Genomic DNA, 20576 nt, shown 5'->3' with positions numbered 1-20576 from the left:
AAATAAAACTATGAAAACGGATTATATCGCGTATATTGAATTTATAATACATCCCGACGTTTCGAACTCTTTACAGCGTCCGTGGTCAACGGGTGACTGAGGAAAAAAAAAAAAAAAACGTTTTTTTTTTTTTTTTTCTCAGTCACCCGTTGACCACGGACGCTGTAAAGAGTTCGAAACGTCGGGATGTATTATAAATTCAATATACGCGATATAATCCGTTTTCATAGTTTTATTTCATGAGTAACTATCGCGGTAACCGAAGACAATATTATAGACTAAGTTCGTTTTTTTAGCATTACAAAAAAGGTAAAAGACACGTCCAGATCGCTTACCTTCTTTCAAACATCAAACATTTATTCAGCAAATAGGCCACAGGGGCACTTTTACATGTCAATTTTTTTACAAGCAACAAAAATAACCAAAAAATACAAAAAACAATTTTTTTCTAATGCTAAAAAGACGAACTATACTAATCTCGAGAAATTTGATTTATTCTGAAAACAGCATAATATATCTGTAATACAGATAGATCTCAGTCCAATAATGTAATGGCATATTTTATTGATACACGTCCGTTATTCAAAGATTACAACACACCTAAAAGTATACTTTTTTGTATAATTATATTCAAAGCATATCCCAACTTCCGACGCGCTTATACATTGTGCTTGCACACGGCGCACATAGCTTGCGCATATTGTATTATGCAACTCGAACATTCACTAACAGATGGACCTTTACCCCCCTATTCATAAAACTTTACGGGCATGATTTAGTTAAATGTTTTATCCCTTTCTTACAAATACATAAGTCAAAATGACAGATAAAGACAAACGATTCATAGCAAATTCAGGCCAGCAACGCGTTTATGAATAACGCCATGTCTTTTCAAGGCTTAGGAATGGAGTCGGCCGGTCAAATTATTTAGCAGATGGCGCCAGCATAGCTTGCCCTGTCAACCCCTAGAATTGTCAATTTTTTTTTTAAATGGAATTGTATGCCCTGGATGCCAGACTTTTAAGCCAAATCTCTTAAAGGGGCAAGCTTTGATGGCGCCATCAATGGAAACTTTTGACAGTTGCCAACCCCATTGTCAGTTAGCAGTTGAAGATGGCACAAGTACAGTTGGTGATATTGCTAGCGTAAGTAGCCTGCACCTTGTGCAAGAAAAATGTACACTACTTAGCCATAGTATTAAGCACCCATGCTTTATCTTATACAAAACTTGAAACTTTATATTGTTTTTTTACCCTTTGGGTACGGAACCCTAAAAATGGTAACTAGACACTTCATAGATAATCCGTTTTTTAAGCCTCGTTTTCTTAGGTTAATTATGCGTTTTTATGTATTAAGTAAGTTTTCATCATGAATATATTCTTTTCTATATTAAACGCCAATGTTTACTATATAAATATACCTATATTATATATTTATATAAGAATAATGGGTACTCAATACTTTTGACGAAGGCCGTAGGTCACACCATAGTATTTAAAATACGTTAACTTATAAGTTCTCACATTCATACTCCAGAACAGTCTTGTGGTAGAAGAGCAGATATCTGTAGAATAAAAAAAAAACAATAAAAAAAAATGTCGTCATTGTAAACTCTCATCAACATTATTCTAGTTAACTAGTTTTGTCGTTGTCTTTTATTTTCACATTTGTGTATTAGAATAGATATTTTATACTCGTAAGTCCCCGTGTACTTGACAAGTACACATTAAATTCGAGTTTTGAACTCATATAGAAATAAAAGAAAGTTCCAAATTCAAAAGCGAAAAAATTGACATGGGACTTACGAGTTTAAAAGTATCAGATAAGCAAGACTTTTATGGATTCGATGGATACGTATTTTTACCTTACTGCGGTAAATTGGGTTATTCCCACAGTTACCACTGGTAAAAACTTCGTGGTAACTAGTGGGAATAACCTGGTAAATTCAAATAGAAGGGTTATGAGTCTAAGAGTATATGTATGTGGGGGCAGGTATGTTTGTATTGCGTGTTACACCATAGCTTCAAAATTACCACGTTGGTGACATAGATTATATTATTGACCAACATTTAAAACGAAGGAGGTAACACGCGTGTTTAGAGTATTGTATGGGAAATACTTTCGCTCGAAAATATTTCCCTTGGGAAACGGAGAACGTTCTAGAGAACGGCACAACTCCACGCGTGCTGTTTTAATAAATAAATATTATAGGACATTCTTACACAAATTGACTAAACCCCACAGTAAGCTCGAGAAGGCTTTATTATTATTATTTATTGGAAACAATGTAAGTTTACAGTTTAAAACCAATTCACTTACATGCTAGGAGTACAGATATGAGTAGGAACATGGAAACTAATTAAAACTAACCTCAACATTAATACTTATAAAAACATGCGCATAAAAATGTCAAAACAAATTCTAATTTCAAATTTACTTACACGCTAGGAAACAAAAAAAAATCGGGTATAATATTAAACAATGTCAATAAAATATACAACATATAAAATAAAATGTCATGACAGTCAATTAAAATTATAAAAATTCAAAAATTGCCTAGCAGTTCTGCACAAATGTGCTAAACGATCGGCGAACATGTCAGCGTCTACATACTGAGTGAGCATTAAATGGAGCAATGATAAAGCACGCGTGGTAGGTGCGTGCCTCGCGTAACACGTGCGAGCGGCCGGCCGCAGCAACACACACGGCCGGCGACGCGGTGCGACCGCCCCGTCTACATCCCGCGGTACCCTCCTAGGCACTAACAACCCTATCCTCCCTAACACCTCTGGGCTATCAACTTGGTGATGAACGATTGAGAGATAGTGCACCAGGAGCAACAACTTCCGCCTTAATTCGAGCGTGTCTAGCCCAACCATCCCCGAGACAAAGATGGAAGGGTAGAGGTACGGGTAATATCCGTAGGCTTTTTTATACAACCAGCGTGCAAATTTTCGTTGTATTTTTTCAAGCATTAGGGAATACTTCGCCTCATACGGATCCCAGACAACCGCACCATACTCCAACTTGCTGCGCACGTACGCGTTAAAGAGAATCTTAGCCACTCCAACGTGAAACTGCTTGGATATTCTCATTACAAATCCTAAGGTTTTACTGGCCTGCTTGCTAATACGAGTGATATGCGAATGGAAGTCGAATTTTTTGTCTAATATTAAACCTAGGTCTCGGATTTCACTAACTTTCTCCAACGAGGAACCCGCCAAGCTGTACCCAGTTTGGAGATCAGAACGCTTACGCGAGAAAGTTATCGCCTTACACTTTTTCACGTTAAAGGGAAGTCGATTTCTCTCACTCCACCTGGCAGCAGCATCAATATCAGCTTGCATCGATGCACTGTCGCTAATACTACGAATACCTAGGAACAGCTTCAGGTCATCGGCGAAAAGAAGACACTTAGCAGCACTGATTGTGTCGGGCAAGTCGTTTATCATGAGGAGAAAAAGAGTGGGCCCCAAGGTACTGCCCTGACTCACACCAGACAGCGTACAGTAGTCACTAGACTCGAAGCCGCCCACCCTGACGTACTGCTGCCTGCCACACATGTAATTAGCAAAGAAATCTAATAGCTTTGGTGTGAAGCCCGCTAGCGCTAGCTTCCTCAGCAATATGTCGTTGTCGACCAGGTCGAATGCCTTTTTGAAGTCGAAATACGCAGCATCGACCTGGTATCCCTCATCCATCTCTTTGCAGACATAGTCAGCGAGGGCAACGAGATTCGTGACTGTAGATCGCGACTTACGGAAGCCGTGCTGACTGGGTTGCAAGCGATCAGCCACCTGCAGACTTAGATGGCGGTTAAGTATGATTTCAAATACTTTCCCAAACACAGGAAGAACAGCTATAGGCCTAAAGGAGGTAATATCTGTATTGTTACCATCCTTAGGAACCGGTGTCACCCTAGAAGTTTTCCAGCGATTTGGATAGGCGGAGTATTTGAGTGAGAGGTTATATATGTGCAACAGAGGAGCAATCAAGGTATCAGCACAATCTTTGGCCAGGAACACTGGGATACCATCCGGCCCACCAGATGAGCGAGGTTTTAGTTTGCGAATAGCCGCTCTAAAATCAGACTCAGAGACAAAGGGAATGGAAACTGACCTTGAGTCACCAGAAATGTATGCCTCTCGCGCCGCGGCCGCCGCGTCCAGGATCGGCCTATCCTGCTGAAACACTGAGCTGAAATAATTAGCGAAGGCATCTGCAGCGCCCTGACCACTTACTACATTTCCATCGATATAGAACGATTGATCACTGTGCTGTCGTTCCCTTTTTTTGTCTTTAACATAATCCCAGAACTTTTCCGGACAATTAACAATACTACATTGCAGATTTTGAATGTAAAGTTTATATGCGTCGTCAATTAAATATTTCACTTGCGATCTATAATATTTGAACATATGTCTGTTGAAGTCTTTGCCCTCCTGCCTGAAGCGTTTCAAGTGAAAGTATTTAGTTTTAATATTACGTATAATCTCCCCTGTGAACCATTTTGGGTATACGTATTTAGATTGGTTATGAGAGCGGTTTTTTAAAGGAACAAATTGATTAATGCACGAGTAAAGTTTGGCATACAGGATTTCAGTAGCACAGTCAACATCAGTAGCTGCTAGGAGATCGGTCCACTCAATAGCCGCCAGGGCCGAATAAAGCATTTCGTAGTCGGCCTTTCGCCAGTTCCAGTCCGGGCAGGAAGCGGCGCGCGGGCGCGGCGGCACGGACGGCGGAGGCAGGCCGCATGGAAATGTCACCAAAATCGCAAGGGGCGGGTGGTACGCGTCCATCGGTACTAGCATTTCATCAGAACAAGTATATACCGACAGCAGTTTCCCATCTAAATCACTCAGCACGAGATCTAACATGCCCCCGTGGTCGTTAAAAACATTATTATACTGAGTCAATTTACAAAAGTCACAAAAAATATCAAAGTCACTTTTTACATTAGATGAACATGAATTGAGATTAAAATCGCCAAACAAGATGAAACATAAGTCAGGATAAGCACATACAGCATTCTCAATACATGTCAAGACATTCGTATACTGCTCAGTATTATAGCTTGGAGGTAGGTATACGACACAACACAAAAATTTCAAATCCTTATAAGTAATTATTGCAAATAACAACTCCATATCTACGGTAAGGCCATCGATGTCATCAAGGACACGCATTGAGTAGCGCTCGCGTGCGGCCAGCAGCACCCCGCCCCAGCCAGCGTCGCCCGCGCGGTCTCGGCGCGCCACGCGCCACCCACTGGGGAAGAGCTCACCGTCGCGCACGGAGCTTGTCAGGAAGGTTTCAGTAAGGCCAATGATGTCAAACTTACTGATGGTAACATTTTGAATAAACATGCCAGTCTTGGATCGCAATCCCCGAACATTTTGGTAATAAAACAAAAGTTTTTTATGCCGGGGGCGGGCCGCTGACGCGGGTTTTCCCCCGGCCCGAACGAAAGTTCTGTCGCCAACACTTAACACATATTCCTTCGGCCCAGTTATTAGCTGACAGCACAAGCTCAGAGAACTTTGTGGGCACTCCAAGTTTAAATGACGAATAGTTCCCACGGGACTTAAGGGATTCAACCGTACACACATCACTTTCACAGATAGTGTTCAGATGCTCCCGCACTTGTTCCACCGTAGTTCCCTGCTCGACGTAGCACAGATGCAGTTGTTGCAGACGCTCCGCGGCAGATAAGGAAGTTGTGCCGGGCGGAGCCGTGCCACGGCATACGCCACCTTCGGCGCCTGCTCGGCCCACTATGCGTCCGTTAGCACTGCTACCACGCCTGTCGCTGCCAGCATGGTTGTCACCCGCGGACACTCCTTCAGTACCACTACGAACTCCATCGGAGGGTGTGTTAGACATCCGCCCTCTCCTGTACCGCACATTTTCCCAGACTGAGTCATCTGCTATAGTGAAGGTATTGCCAAAACTATCATTTTCACCTGCATCACCGTTTACAAGGTTTACTTTCCTACTCTCCTGTGTCTCGGTTGCAGGTTCTGAATTAACTGAGGGAGCACTGTCTGGAATGAGTTGTTGTTGTTTAGGGCTAGGCGCAGTCAGTTTGTTAGGGGAGTTTACTCTACCAACGGAGCTGCCAGGGATAGGCAAGTTCAATTTAGATGTTACTGGTTTGGGTGGTAAATTTGCAGAAATATTTGCCGGCTGCGTTTTCTTACATATGCTAGACGGTGTTACAGATGACGGTAGGGCGGTGACCTCATTTATTCTAGCTAATAATGCAGCCTGGGCGTTTAGAACCTCATTCATTAATTGTGTAAGCTTGTTCGTCTTGGGCATGACGGTATCCAAGAGCCACGAAGGGTCGCCGTCAGTAAAGAGAGCTTTAAGCTCTTCCCTAATAATAGTTCTCAGCGTCGCACCTCCGCATGCACACTTAGGCAACTCGTCCACTCGATGAATATTCTGTGAGTTCTGTGACTTGTACTGTCCTCGTCCTACGGTGACATTTTCAAAACCATTCAAGTCCAAAACCGAGGTATCAACTATTTGAGCAATTGAACCGTCATTACCCAAGTTTCTTAAGCTAGGAAAGAGACGCACAGGTGTATTTGTGTTGTCAGTTTTGGGTGCTGTACTTCGGCAATCCATACAAATCCAGCAATTGAGGTCCTCATTCGACAAAGTTGTGTACCTATCCAAAGCCAATCCGGCACACAGTAAATCATACGATTGATCGCATCTACTGCATTTCATGTATCTGCCATCATCGGCCTCCAATTTACAACCAGCACACAAAGCCATATTTGATGAGACAGTTAAGTATGTTTATGTTGTTATAATAAGATAACTCACTGTGGTTTCCGAACGCACCCTTCAGTTGACAATACGCACTTTATGATGTTGGCACCCGTGGACATGTGTCAACCGCTAGTCTATCAGTGACATTAGTCTTATTAGTCTGTGGTCAGTTTTCTCAAACAGCTGTGTACGTCACTGTGTTATCCCGTTATGTTTAGCGAAATTTTGTGTTTTAAACTATAAACGGTTTTCTGTGTACTTTACCGTGGTCTAAAACGTTGAAATGTCGTGCACCGTAGTTGAATTCGATGTGTTTTCGGCCGCGGGGCGACTTACATCACTGTTGTTCACTTCACCACAATATTCGTAAGCTTTTATCACTTATTTATAATAAAAATTTAGCGAGCTATCTCTTTGAAATGTTTATCTGGCCGGGGTTGCCAGCTATCTTTTGTGGGTACTTAGACAATAATACACAAATACATAGAAAACACCCATGACTCTGGAACAAATATCTGTGCTTATCACACAAATAAATGCCCGTACCGGGATTCGAACCCAGGACCATCGTCTTCATAGGCAGGGTCACTACCCACTAGGCAAGACCGGTCGTCAAAGGTTTAATATCATTGAACTCTAACAAAAAATAATAGATACGTACCCTTCGCTATCTAAAACCTCCCTGAGCGAGGCCCTGGTGATCATGTGGTCGTCGCACTTGAACCAGCTGCCCTTCATCTGTCGCACGTACGCCGTGTAGTGGCCCGCGTCCAGCGAACCCAAATGATTCACCACAGCGAACAGCGAGTAGCGGTTATCCTCGAATATCCCTTCCGGCGCGTTGTTGTTGTCCGCCGCACCACTATCCACCGATCGGCGGTGTGACGACATGAATGGAGTCATATCTAGTTCAGCCGGGAAGGATACGAAGGTGGAGATTTTTCTGTCGATCTGCGAGGAGTGCTCGAAGCGTTTAAGATGGAAGCTCGCCACTATAGGCAGCGTTTCGAGCGTCAACTGCTTTGTCGATTCACGGTACGCTCGGCAGTTTGAGCACTTAATCTTAGCTCCGGAGCCGAGATGCTCGGCTCTGGTGAATCTCTCCAGACAGGCCTGCAGCGAGCCGGGCCCGGCCACGTCCAGGCTGATGTCCCAGAAGGGGTCGATGGTGGTGGAGACTCCGGAGCAGGACGTGCACACCACGTCGCTCTGCAGCCCGCCCGTGAAGATCTGGTCGATGATGCAGTTGCAGCGCCCGTTCTCTTTCTTTTCGGCGTGCTCTTCGACGCCGTTCATGCAATGTCTGGAAAGTTTGAAATGTACCTAGAGTCGAGCTGTCTTTAGATAAATACAAATACATAAGATAGATTGATAAAATCATTTAAAATAAGCCCCTGAGAACGCAGCAGTCTCTAGTCCCTAGCGTGCTGGAGTTAGTATCACCTGTGCAGCACGTCCAGGGTGAGGATGAAGAACTCGTGCGCGTCTTGCTGCTCGTAGCCGGCCAGGTGGCGCGCGTGCGTCCAGATCAGATGCAGCAGCTGGTGTAGGGTCAGCGGGGTCTTCGGGAGTAGAACTAGTCACCTGTGCAGCACGTCCAGGGTGGCGATGAAGAACTCGTGCGCGTCTTGCTGCTCGTAGCCCGCCAGGTGGCGCGCGTGCGTCCAGATCAGATGCAGCAGCTGGTGTAGGGTCAGCGGGGTCTTCGGGAGTAGAACTAGTCACCTGTGCAGCACGTCCAGGGTGGCGATGAAGAACTCGTGCGCGTCTTGCTGCTCGTAGCCCGCCAGGTGGCGCGCGTGCGTCCAGATCAGATGCAGCAGCTGGTGTAGGGTCAGCGGGGTCTTCGGGAGTAGAACTAGTCACCTGTGCAGCACGTCCAGGGTGGCGATGAAGAACTCGTGCGCGTCTTGCTGCTCGTAGCCCGCCAGGTGGCGCGCGTGCGTCCAGATCAGATGCAGCAGCTGGTGTAGGGTCAGCGGGGTCTTCGGGAGTAGAACTAGTCACCTGTGCAGCACGTCCAGGGTGGCGATGAAGAACTCGTGCGCGTCTTGCTGCTCGTAGCCCGCCAGGTGGCGCGCGTGCGTCCAGATCAGATGCAGCAGCTGGTGTAGGGTCAGCGGGGTCTTCGGGAGTAGAACTAGTCACCTGTGCAGCACGTCCAGGGTGGCGATGAAGAACTCGTGCGCGTCTTGCTGCTCGTAGCCCGCCAGGTGGCGCGCGTGCGTCCAGATCAAATGCAGCAGCCGGTGGAGGGTCAGCGGGGTCTTCGCGCCTGAGTAGAACTCCTGAAATGCAAAGAGGAAAGTTAAAACATTCCAGCCAATTTTCCTTATTTAATCTCAATACTTTTTTAGATCCATTCTAACCCCTAGCATGCTCAAACATGCGTTCCGTGGCCATTGGGAAAGCCCTTGGTCTCCATTTAACGCTATTCGCTCCATAAAGTGCTCATACAATGTGAACAAGGCCTTACTTACACTCAGAACCTGAATTCAAAGCGCTCAAAACGCCGGAACGCCATGCTGTTTGCTGTCATGGATAATAACTAAGATCAGTGGTTTGGTGTGGATAACTGTAAATTCAGTCAGTAATCAGGTATAACATCAGTGTTACGTAAGTTAAGATAAAGATGTAAAATTCTAGCTCATGCTCCTTTTGTATATAGTATATACTATATACTTATAGTGAAGTATTCGAAGACGTTAAATATTTTAAATTTGTAATATGACGTAGTTTGCAGGCTCAATATTAAATTAACTGATAAGGGCCTCTTGCACCATTCACTGATCCGGGGTTATCCGGTTAAATCTGGAGTTACCATGGTTTCCAGTACAATTTGACACTGGGTTAGTGGGATAGTGCAAGTGGCGCAAAGTTTGAATAATCCTGTCTACTTATGAAGAATCAGGAAGTTGTCAATGGCAATATAACTTAAGGCGTTTTTGTGAACTGTATGCAACTACTTTCATCTCCTGTTGGCCCTCCTGTCTGTTTGAAGTCCCTGTTTTAGGTAAGGTTTCTACTTTATTTACCTGAAATAGTTTGGAGACTTCGCACACCAAGCATTTGCCGGAGCCCTGGGACTTGCACTTGTGCTTCTCACCGAGGAAGTAGTCTCGGAGAAGAGGCGTGTGGATCAGGGCCTAAAAAAACATTTTTGTTGTAAGTACATAAGCTTATTGACAGAACGAGCAGAAGCGTCTAGGTTTCAGCTGGGGCATAAATGTTTTCGTATGACCAAGTATGACCGTCTGTTTTTCTCTACAGGCCCCGTAGACAACATGCCAATAGCAAAGATAGATATAACTCCGTAATAGATGGATACAGTCTAAGGAAAAAACGTGCCTCGAAAATCAAGAAAATTTGACTCTCGATCAGAGGGCGCTACTAGCTTTGGCCAACTGTCGTATAGATGGCGTTGACGGTTTCGTTTGTTATTTAACAATTTTTACGCATATCAGTGAAAAACATGGGTCAAAATCATAAAAAATAATTAATGCAAATAAAAAAAAACATTTATCCATATTTAAATACATTTTATCGTATTTTTAAAAATCTTCATTTTTAGTTTTAAAGTGTGTCGATAGATGGCAGTGAATTTACTGTGGTTACAAAATTTACTATGACAGTACCGCTCTAGTATAAATTACTCTATGCCAATTGCCAATAGTAACGCTCCGTAGCGCACGAAACGCAATTGTGACTGTCACACTAATATTAAAGAGAAGAATAGAGAGATACAAAGCGATTCGATGGCGAAGCGATGGCGAAGCGATAGCGATTGTCACCTAGGCTTACTAGGCCGGCAGGTCGCATTTCTCAACAGATTCTAAAATTTTGAGTGTAGTCGATATCGAAACTTATATGTTTTTTGTCGTGTTTGTGGCCAGATTTGATAATTATCGGTTGGCCACATCATGAAAAAGTCAAACCTAGCCTAACCATATCAAGTGCCTAAGCCTAAGTCACTAAGTTAAAAATAGTAGTAGTATTCTAAAATGGTATTTTATTCATGAAATGATCAAAATCTATGATCTGGCCACGACATCGATACAGTTATTAGATTTTCCAAAAACGGGTGAGATTTAGGGGTTATAGGTGATATATATGTAGGTGACAGTTTGGTATATATATATATATATATATATATCGATAAAGTATCACAACATGACACCCTGTAAAGGTATTGCAGTTGTATCTACTCTAAACTAACACATATATTATGTAAATTAAACGCAGAAATAACATTACACAAAAGATATGTATTATTTTTAATGTTTATATACGTATTACGTATTGATCATGATCAGTCACTACTTTGGTTGTTTTCAAATAAACTCATTCAATTGAGTCGATTCCGAAGACGATAAACGATGCAATTGCGTTAAATCAGCGCTTTAAACGAGTACAGAATTCCATTCAATTACCAGACCAGCCATATTGCAGACAAACTTTAAAAAAAGACACATTCAGTGCCAGCGCATACTATGCGCTACAAGCATAGCCGATAACATGGGAAAACCCGTATGTAGCGAAAAGCGCCTAATACGAGCTCAACGAGGGAGAGGAGTGTTAGGGTCGGCAACGCGCATGTAACTCCTTTGGAGTAGCAGGCGTACATAGGCTACGGAGACTGCTTAACATCAGGCGGGCCGTATGCTTGTTTGCCACCGACGTGGTATAAAAAAGCCTAGCGCGCTGGCAGTGAATGTGTTAAATAATAGCTCGTGACGTGACATAGTCAAACAAACGTAAATACATGTATATTTAGACATGAATATGATACGTTTTCCTTCCGTTCCTGTAACTTGTTGACAACTTGGTTTCCTGTTATTAACGCTTATTTATCATTATTGTAGTTTAAACATGGTTTAAACGTTAACGATGAATTGACAATTTGAAATTTGCTTACAATAATGCCTTTTGTTATAATATGGCCATTGACCAGGTAAAAAGTATCCTATACATTCTTTGGGCCTCCAGCTAGATATAAAGGGTCGAAACCCTTTAAGGTGTTTTTTTTTTCAAAACAGGTAAAAAATGTGTAAATCACCTGTGGTCCGGATTCAAACATTTAGAACTAAAAGTAAAATTTAAAACACCTTTTCTTTATTGTTTAGCACCTCCAACTATATGATTTTACCAGGTTAAAAATAAACGATGACCTGCTATGGCAGCCTAAAACCAATTGGATTTTATTGTTATTCAAAATAGTTTCATAATCAAACTAGCATTGTACTTACAAAAGATCCCATGGTATAACTGCATCCAAAGATAGATATAACTCCGTAATAGATGGATACAGTCTAAGGAAAAAACGTGCCTCGAAAATCACGAAAATTTGATTCTCGATCAGATGGAGCCACTACCTTTGGCCTACTCTCGTATAGAGGGCGTTGACGGTTTCGCTTGTGATTTAACAATTTTAACGCATATCAGTGAAAGAACATGGGTCAAAATCATAAAAATAATAAATGCAAATAGAAAAAAAACATTTATCCATATTTAAATAGATTTTATCTTATTTTTATAAATCTTCATTTTTAGTTTTAAAGTGTGTCGATAGATGGCAGTGAATTTACTGTGGTTACAAAATTTACTATGACAGTACCGCTCTATCCTATTATATCCTCTTTGCTGCATCCAATCGCTCCAACACACAAGCTCTAAGACAAGATTTATTTAATAATCTCAAACCACATGCTAGATAATTAGAAATACACAAATATCATAAATGCAAAAGGTTATACCTATGTTTTATTTGTTTGGATGTTTGCCCCCAATCATGCTGCAAACCAAAGCAGTTGAAGATTTGAAGAAGAGAAGAATTAAATTTAAGAGATAGCTTGAAATGGATTAAGATATAAGTCATAAAGTATTTTATATCCTAATCCAATCTCAAAAATCATCCCTTAGGGAGGCCAAATTGGGGATACATTTAATATGGGTTTAAAAAGAGGAAGGGGGACGACTTCTACGCTGATGAAATGAATCTTACTTGTACAATGCAGTTCATGAAACAGGTGGAGCCCAGGTTCTGCAGTCCCCGCAGCCCGATCGTGGTGGAGGGACTGATGAGGCGCCGCTTACGGAGGCGCCGCAGCGCCGTCGCTTCGTTTGCGTTCGGCAGCCATGGCATGAACGGCGCACCAATGCCTAGTGACCTTCAAGATAAACATGTTATAGGTACATTTAAGTTCTAAAATATTTTCATATGCCTCTCAGATATTGACAATAAGGTTTTGTAAACATATTTTGGGAATGTTGGCTTGTTTAGATGTTTCTGAAGTCATTGGATGGGTGGATTAAGCGTTGTTATAGACATGTGGCTTCCAAAGAAGATGTAGATGTTTGAACCTTGGCTTGCTAAGAACGGCCCCTTCCTTTAGGATTAGACTGCCACACCCATAATGACTGACATTCATTTAAAATTCAACTCAAGGCTAGGTTTATAATATTGAAATATGAAAATTATAGTATGGCTGTAAAATAATTGTTTGAAATATGAAACCTTCCTTTAGGATTAGACTGCCACACCCATAATGACTGACGTTCATTTAAAATTCAACTCAAGGCTAGGTTTATAATATTGAAATATGAAAATTATAGTATGGCTGTAAAATAATTGTTTGAAATATGAAACCTTCCTTTAGGATTAGACTTCCACACCCATAATGGCTGACATTCATTTAAAATTCAACTCAAGGCTTGGTTTATAATTTTGAAATATGAAAATTATAGTATGGCTGTAAAATAATTGTTTGAAATATGAAACCTTCCTTTAGGATTAGACTGCCACACCCATAATGGCTGACATTCATTTAAAATTCAACTCAAGGCTTGGTTTATAATTTTGAAATATGAAAATTATAGTATGGCTGTAAAATAATTGTTTGAAATATGAAACATCTTTGTACTAAATTAGCTAAATAAGATCAATTATTAAATTAAAATCTTAAAGTAAGCCCTAGATAACTCATTAAAAACATCAGATAAATGCCCAAATTTACATCATCATTGTCTATATCAAAGGTTAATGTAAGTTATCAAGTAGATATAAGGCTTTGGTGCTATCATATTTTGAGCAGGGTTTCTCAAACTTATAGCCCCACTTAGGTATATTAGCTGTCATAAGCAGTGTCTTTGAATCTTTTATAATCACTGACAACACTTGGTTTGCATACCCCATTTTGAGAATCCCTAAGTGCATACTTCTAAATATTTGCACTGCAAACCATGATCTCTGTCTACCTCTTTAAGAAATCTTGTAGTTATGTGTAAATTAAGCATGTATCTTATGAAGATTTAGAAACTTATTTGTACTAGGAATAATATTGTAAAAAAATAATGATGTTGATTCAGTACATATGTGCCAATATTTATGTCTCTGTTTGACCTAATGGTTGACTGGTTGAGAATGCCTTTTGGCATTAAGTCCGCCATTTGTACATTTTTCTTTGCTTGTGCAATAAAGTTTAAATAAATAAATAAATATGTGCATGTGCATAGGTAAGTATAATACCTACTAGCTAAGTTGTATTAGCCTGATTACTTACTTTGCTTCTTTTAGCCGATGACTCAAAGCAATTTCAGCCAATTCTCTGTCGTAAATGTAGTCCTGGCATTGAGCACAGAATATATTTCCATAGCTTAAATCAACATAGAGAAAATGCTTTTTGGTTTTTGAATGGTCCTGGATATGGCCCGCATAGCAGGCAAAGAATATGCAATGAAGGCAGGAGTGCATGCGGGGCCCGGGCTGACCACATGTGAAACACAGACATGATGTGGCCTAAAAAAAAAACAGTCAAGCATAGACATTTTATTTTTTCTTTTGTTTTAAGATGAGGTAACTTCACTGGAAGTTTTGTTAACATTAAAAAGAAAGACTATATGAATAGTATTCTTATAAATATCCTTGCAAGTTAAGAGTCGCGACATCACGCCTCACGCCGCATCGAACGCGTCAAACACACTGCCTAACATAACATAATCAGCTGTTCTGAGGTCAAAGATTACCAATCAGCTGATAAGTATTTAAACAGCTGATTACTCTTTATTAGCAAATATACACAGGTAAATCCATGCTAAATCTCGAAAATTCAGAACATTTCATTGTTTTCTGAGCCTTGTAAATGTCTTGAATGCGTGTTCTTTCTTATAGATGTCAATGTACCTGCGAGATTTACAACGCCAATCAGTTCTCAACGCTTACCTTGTATCTTCTAGCTTCTAATGAGGTGCAAGACACGAAAAATGCATGCACTATTTTGTAAGGATTAGATCCTTTGGCTGCCTTAAAATTATTCAAGTGAATGCATCCATTGTCATTCATATTCTTGCTTGTATAACACCGGCGACGCAAAACAACTTTTTCTACGTCGCAAGCTTTAAACCAAAATCATAATAACACTGACTGAACACACGTTTCAATTCAACACAAACGAAAATTCTTGGAAAAATAAAACACGAGCTTATATTGATGTGAATGTGAAGAAGAAACAAGATGCGTTTGCGTTATTGCAGGGCTACGCAAACGCAAAGCGAGCTCTCAAACGACCATGGGTTGATTGGGTTGGGCTCGCTCGCAACTCGCAGCGCAGTCGCTAGCTTTGCTTAGCTGACTCGATTCGTCCGAGGCTAGCGCAAGCGAATATGGCACGGCGTGAAGCACGGACGAATCCGCAGAAGAGAAGGGGCGGGGCGAGGCAGCCGCTGCTGCCCCAGTGACGTGACATCAATGTGACGTTTGTATCCACAGATAAAATTGAGAAACGAAGGAATGGTAAAAACTTATACTACTCTTTGGTGAAAACTCATTGAAAACTAGTATACAATCTGTGGTGAAACCAACTATAGTCTGGCAAACCAAATTCATCAGTAAAAAAGAGCAAAAAAACTATACTCATCCTTTTCTTTTGGGTGCTAGTACTAGCGTAAGACAGAGACCGTGATATCACACTATACAATGAACTTGTGAATGAGAATGAATGATGACAGTTTTTTGTGTACTCTGTGATGACTCTGTGGTACTCCTCATAGTCCTCACCTCGCTTTGATTTGAATGATTTGATTGAAGTAAACATTAAATATGGCCGCCCGCCACTAATAACGATGTAAACTATTGTTGATTGTTTTTAAAAATATCATTTAGTTAAGAAATGATAAGTGAATTTGAAAACTTGTCCCTTGGAGGAACTAATACAACGAGCAATCATGGAGATCATTTTACTCATTCCGGTAATATAAGTGTTTTTTCTAGTGTATACGTATATCATAGAACTAGTTTAGTTGTTTTCCAATTAAAAACTTGACCTCAATGCTTAGCTGCTAGCTGACGGTTGATGTGGTATTTTCAGAGCTGACACCTGAACAGCAGAAGACTTTGATAGAGATTCGTCGTCGGAAAACTGAGTTACTGCTAGAAATACAGGTGAGTGTTATTTCATTGTCGTTTCTTACGTTGTGCGATTGTTATTCATGTGCCAAGTTGCCAACTGTGCGTCAGCAGAATGTTATTTAAGAAATGGAAGCAATTTATCGGTCTGAGGAGTAACTAGAAGTTGGATTCCTTTTATGAATAACTTTATTATTAGGACTTACCAGTTATGTTATTGCTTAAGTTATTTATCAAAGTTTGTATGGTTCTAAACGAAGTAATGGGTAATTTAATAGATCAAGGTGCCTCATTTTAAAAGATATAAGTATCCAATCCTAGGGGATACCACAAGTTTTGTTCAACTTCAAGCGATGTGGTAGTGACATAGTGGTTAATCTCCAACCACCTGTGATCCACTGCTATTGTTTTGTTATGGACTCCTTAGTTACACTTTGTTTTCCTCCTACACTTCTGTCATCATCAATGCTAGTGTGCATGGTAACTCGACATTTCACTGTCTCAAGGGAGTGAAATGTCGAGTTACCATCCCATTATTTGTGCTCAAGCACAAATAATAGGGACCCTTTAAATATGAGCTCCAAAAGGAAAATTTGTCTAAGCCATAGGGTAGTAACCTTTAGCTGAAAATATCCAACTACATAAAGAATAAGAATAAAGATCATTTATTTTCAGTAACCTTTAGCTGAAAATAAATGATCTTTATTCTTATTATTTATGTAGTTGGAAATTTGAATAATAAAAATCTGGATCTACGAAAGATAGACGTAATATATGTATATGATACATTTGAAACTTAGATTATTATTGGTAAATTAAAGGAACACAACTATTTTATATGGAGTTGCGGTAATTAAACAGTATGAACGAAAATGACCGTAAAATACAAGTAGGTATTAGTTTACCCATTAAACCTAGGCATTAAATTAACATCATGTTTTAATGCACGAATTAATAAACTAGTGGATGTGAAATGACTCCTATTTAGTATGAAAACCAGTGTCGCTAAACTCACACATTCATAGCCACGTTAAAATACGTCACACACTTACAAAATTGCTCTGATTCGTAGCAACTTTCCATACCAAAAGGTTATTACCGGTGGACATTTCTCGAACGAATATCAACTGTAGGCTATCATTCATCTCACAAAAGCTCGCTCAACGTTCACCTAATACAACTACTCAACACCAGATGGCGTTATTTTATGTAATTTTAAAATCACTTACTTATTACAGGCGAGAAAAGGGCTAAAAAACCAGTATAAGTAAGGTCTAACTATGCATGGTTTGTTACGGATCTCACGGTCACGTTACACTGGTGTTTTCGAGATCTCTACACGCCTGCGAGTAGATAACCGTTGGAACTTCTTTCCATTCGACGATATAGGGAGGGGACAGTGTAATCGGATTGTTTTATCGATATTTGTGTGTTCAGTTAGGTATTGATATTTCATTACCGTATGTTTTAACACATTTAGATGATACTTTATTTATGATTATAATATAGGTAGTGATAATCGTGATTGTATAAAAATAATATGTAGTACAGTACAACAAATATCTAACTAGAAATTTGTTTCTTATTAATTGACCAACTAGGTTGTTAATGTGAACATTAAATATATCTTAAAGTCAAACAGATAAAATCATAGTTCTTTAACGGTCTATTAACTCGGTATTGCTGTTATTTTGTAATCACAAATCTGCAATTACTTACATAGGTAAGTATTCGTCTTTAACAATATATTTACTTGTAGCAGCATTTAAGGCCAATCTAGACGGGACAACCTGATTAAATTGTCAAATTAATTGTATGGTGTGAAAGCATACATGAAACTGGCTCATCGATCCCACTTGATTTGATTGTAAGATTGTGACCTATCAAATCAGGAAGGGGGGCGGCAAAATTCCAATATTTGACGCTAGTTTGCGTGGTACGGAACACTTTTTATTAATTTAGTGAGCCCGAATGTCACTAATAATTACTAAATTAGTAACTAAGTTTTAGGCGTGTGGACGCTAGATGTGATGTATGGCAATTTTATCCCCAGAAATCTTTCTCTAAGAAATGCTCCTAGCAAATGGTGCTATATTTTTGCGGAAACTAATTTTCTTGCCCAGTAGCATTGATCCATTTATTTTTAATATCGGCATCTTGTGGTAACCTACAATAATTAATAATAAAGAAATAGAAAATAAAAAACGTTTATTCATGGCACATTGCATGCATTGTACACATAAGTGCATTAAGTACCTAGTCTAATTATATTAACGATGAAAATATGATGGGCGTAAAAAACAAAAACGTATGTAAAGGAATACGAAGGTTTGAAAGGTTGCCATGAAATGACCCCGACTTAACTTAGTGCTTGATCTAAGACATTGATTATCCCAAATAATAATTAGAAACGTTTCTAAAATAATAATTTATTACCGAACCAAACATCAAACTTGAAATATCGTAACTTTAACTTTATCGATATAAATATCGACATTGCGCAGCATGTGAGTAGCGAAGTTATTTGACATTTAGGATAGCGAATATTCCAGATAAACGTAAAGAATAGTGACAAAGGATTGTGAACTCTAAGTTCTAACTGATAAAATATAGATTTACTTAACGAACATTCGTAAATAATGCAAAATAAACAGATTTTTCGTATTTATCGGATTATATTTAAATAAATAACCACCGGTGATAGGAAATACCTCCACGTGAAAGATTTTTTAAACCGCTGTGATTTCTGCAGCTTAATACTGCACAATACGGCATTTTAAATTTAATTATCAATTTTTGTTAGACGAGCGTACGTACGACGTGAATGTCATTCGAGCATGAAGTTTACACAACAACTGAGCATAGTCTGTGCATAAAGTGAGTCGGTCGCTACTAACTGTCGGATAGACGGGAACGCCCACATGCCATCTCCATCCTACTCCGTGTTTTAATGTTTCTAGTGGGCTCTTTCTAAACAGTGGTTAAACTGTAAACAGTTTATGGTCCAATCGAGATCTGGACAGATGCCTAATTGCCTGCCAACATGTGCTCTCACAGTCTAAAAATTACACCAATAACACCATTTACCATTCTATGGAAACCCAAAAACTCCCTTTATTTGTTCTAGTTTTCATTGAACACTTCTTCGTATAGTTATCTCACAAGTTACCTAGGTACTTGCCTTCTCCTTAAAATATCTTTGAGAAAAACCAACCAACTGAAAAGCACAAAATATTTTTTATACCTATACTCGTAACTTTTTTTCTGATTGGCAGCAAAATATTATTATGTTTTCGTTGGTTTGGCACCGCCTTCAAAAACTATTTTCTTATTATTAGGTATTAATTACTTTTTGGCAGAAATTTTCTTTACGACGGGATAGGGACTGGACAAGGTTAGGGGTGGGGTAAAAGGTATAAAAAATATTTTCTGCTTTTCAGTGGGTTGGTTTTACTCAAAGATATTTTAATTTTTAAGGAGAAGGTAAGTAGGTAACTTGTGAGATAACTATATGAAGAATACGGGTATGGGTGTAAAAATTATTTTGGCCTTTTCAGTGGGTTGGTTTTTCTCAAAGATATTTTAATTTTTAAGGAGAAGGTAAGTAGGTAACTTGTGAGATAACTATACGAAGAATACGGGTATGGGTGTAAAAATTATTTTGGCCTTTTCATTGGGTTGGTTTTTTGAAGGCGGTTCCCTTTTTAAAAAAAAGAAATGAAGTTATTTTGGTTTCTTTTTTGCTTTTTTTTTTTAGTTTTTTATTCAGTTCAGTTCAGTTTATTTATTGGTAAAAAGAATTTTACAGGTCACACAGGTACATTTGAAATACGACAGTTATATACAATTAAATATGACTGATAAAATACATTGGTCAAAGTTTTCAATTTCTTAAATAATCATTGTGCAATAGTTGTCAATACAATAATATTTTAAATAATCTCTTTCATAAAATCATCAATATTAAATTCTTTTTTAGGGTTCCATACCCAAAGGGTAAAAACGGGACCCTATTATTAAGACTCCGCTGTGTCTGTCTGTCTATCCGTCTGTCCACCTGTCACCAGGCTGTATCTCATGAACTGTGATAGCTACATTGACAGTTGAAATTTTCACAGATGATGTATTTCTGTTGCCGCTCTGACAACAAATACTAAAAAAAGAATAAAATAAATATTTAAGTGGGGCTCCCATACAACAAACGTGATTTTTTTGCCGTTCCGTCCGTCTATAAGTGCGAGTCCGACACGCACTTGGCCGGATTTTTATTTATACCGAGAGCAGCGCCACCTACCGGGTCCAATTGGTTTTTCAAACCATACATGTATATTAAAACCTTCTCCAGAATGTAACAAACACTTTTCTGAAAACCACATCAAAATCGATTCAT

General features: G+C 39.6%; 2 protein-coding genes across 2 annotated transcripts in view; one reads left to right on the top strand and one right to left on the bottom strand.

The window, feature by feature from the left end:
- Positions 1–279: 279 nt before the first annotated feature.
- Positions 280–15435, bottom strand: LOC134744074 (ubiquitin carboxyl-terminal hydrolase nonstop). The gene is made up of 7 exons (XM_063677739.1): positions 15005–15435; positions 14346–14581; positions 12788–12953; positions 9822–9932; positions 8935–9074; positions 7448–8089; positions 280–1564 (listed from the first exon to the last, which is right to left on the bottom strand). Exons 1-7 carry the CDS (start codon positions 15122–15124, stop codon positions 1510–1512), a joined length of 1470 nt encoding a protein of 489 aa, XP_063533809.1. The 5' UTR covers positions 15125–15435; the 3' UTR covers positions 280–1509.
- A 432-nt stretch (positions 15436–15867) lies between these two features.
- The window catches only part of LOC134744094 (cytohesin-1), an 80583-nt gene continuing 75874 nt past the window's right edge, over positions 15868–20576 (top strand). The window contains exons 1-2 of the mRNA XM_063677781.1: positions 15868–16029; positions 16149–16222. Of these exons, the coding sequence (XP_063533851.1) occupies positions 15951–16029; positions 16149–16222 (153 nt within the window). The 5' untranslated portion in view covers positions 15868–15950. The remainder of the gene's footprint in view (positions 16030–16148; positions 16223–20576) is intronic.

The sequence above is a fragment of the Cydia strobilella genome, chromosome 9, assembly GCF_947568885.1.
Source record: "Cydia strobilella chromosome 9, ilCydStro3.1, whole genome shotgun sequence".
Taxonomy (NCBI): domain Eukaryota; kingdom Metazoa; phylum Arthropoda; class Insecta; order Lepidoptera; family Tortricidae; genus Cydia; species Cydia strobilella.
Note: the sequence above shows the minus strand (reverse complement) of the source record. Positions and strands in the feature narration are given on the sequence as shown.

Coding starts and splice junctions, on each gene's coding strand:
- LOC134744074 (XM_063677739.1), bottom strand. CDS start 15,124: ATGAATGACAATGGATGCATTCACTTGAATAATTTTAAGGCAGCCAAA. Junction 12,954..14,345: donor CATCGGCTAAAAGAAGCAAA/GTAAGTAATCAG, acceptor TTTATCTTGAAG/GTCACTAGGCATTGGTGCGC. Junction 9,933..12,787: donor TCATGAACTGCATTGTACAA/GTAAGATTCATT, acceptor ATGTTTTTTTAG/GCCCTGATCCACACGCCTCT.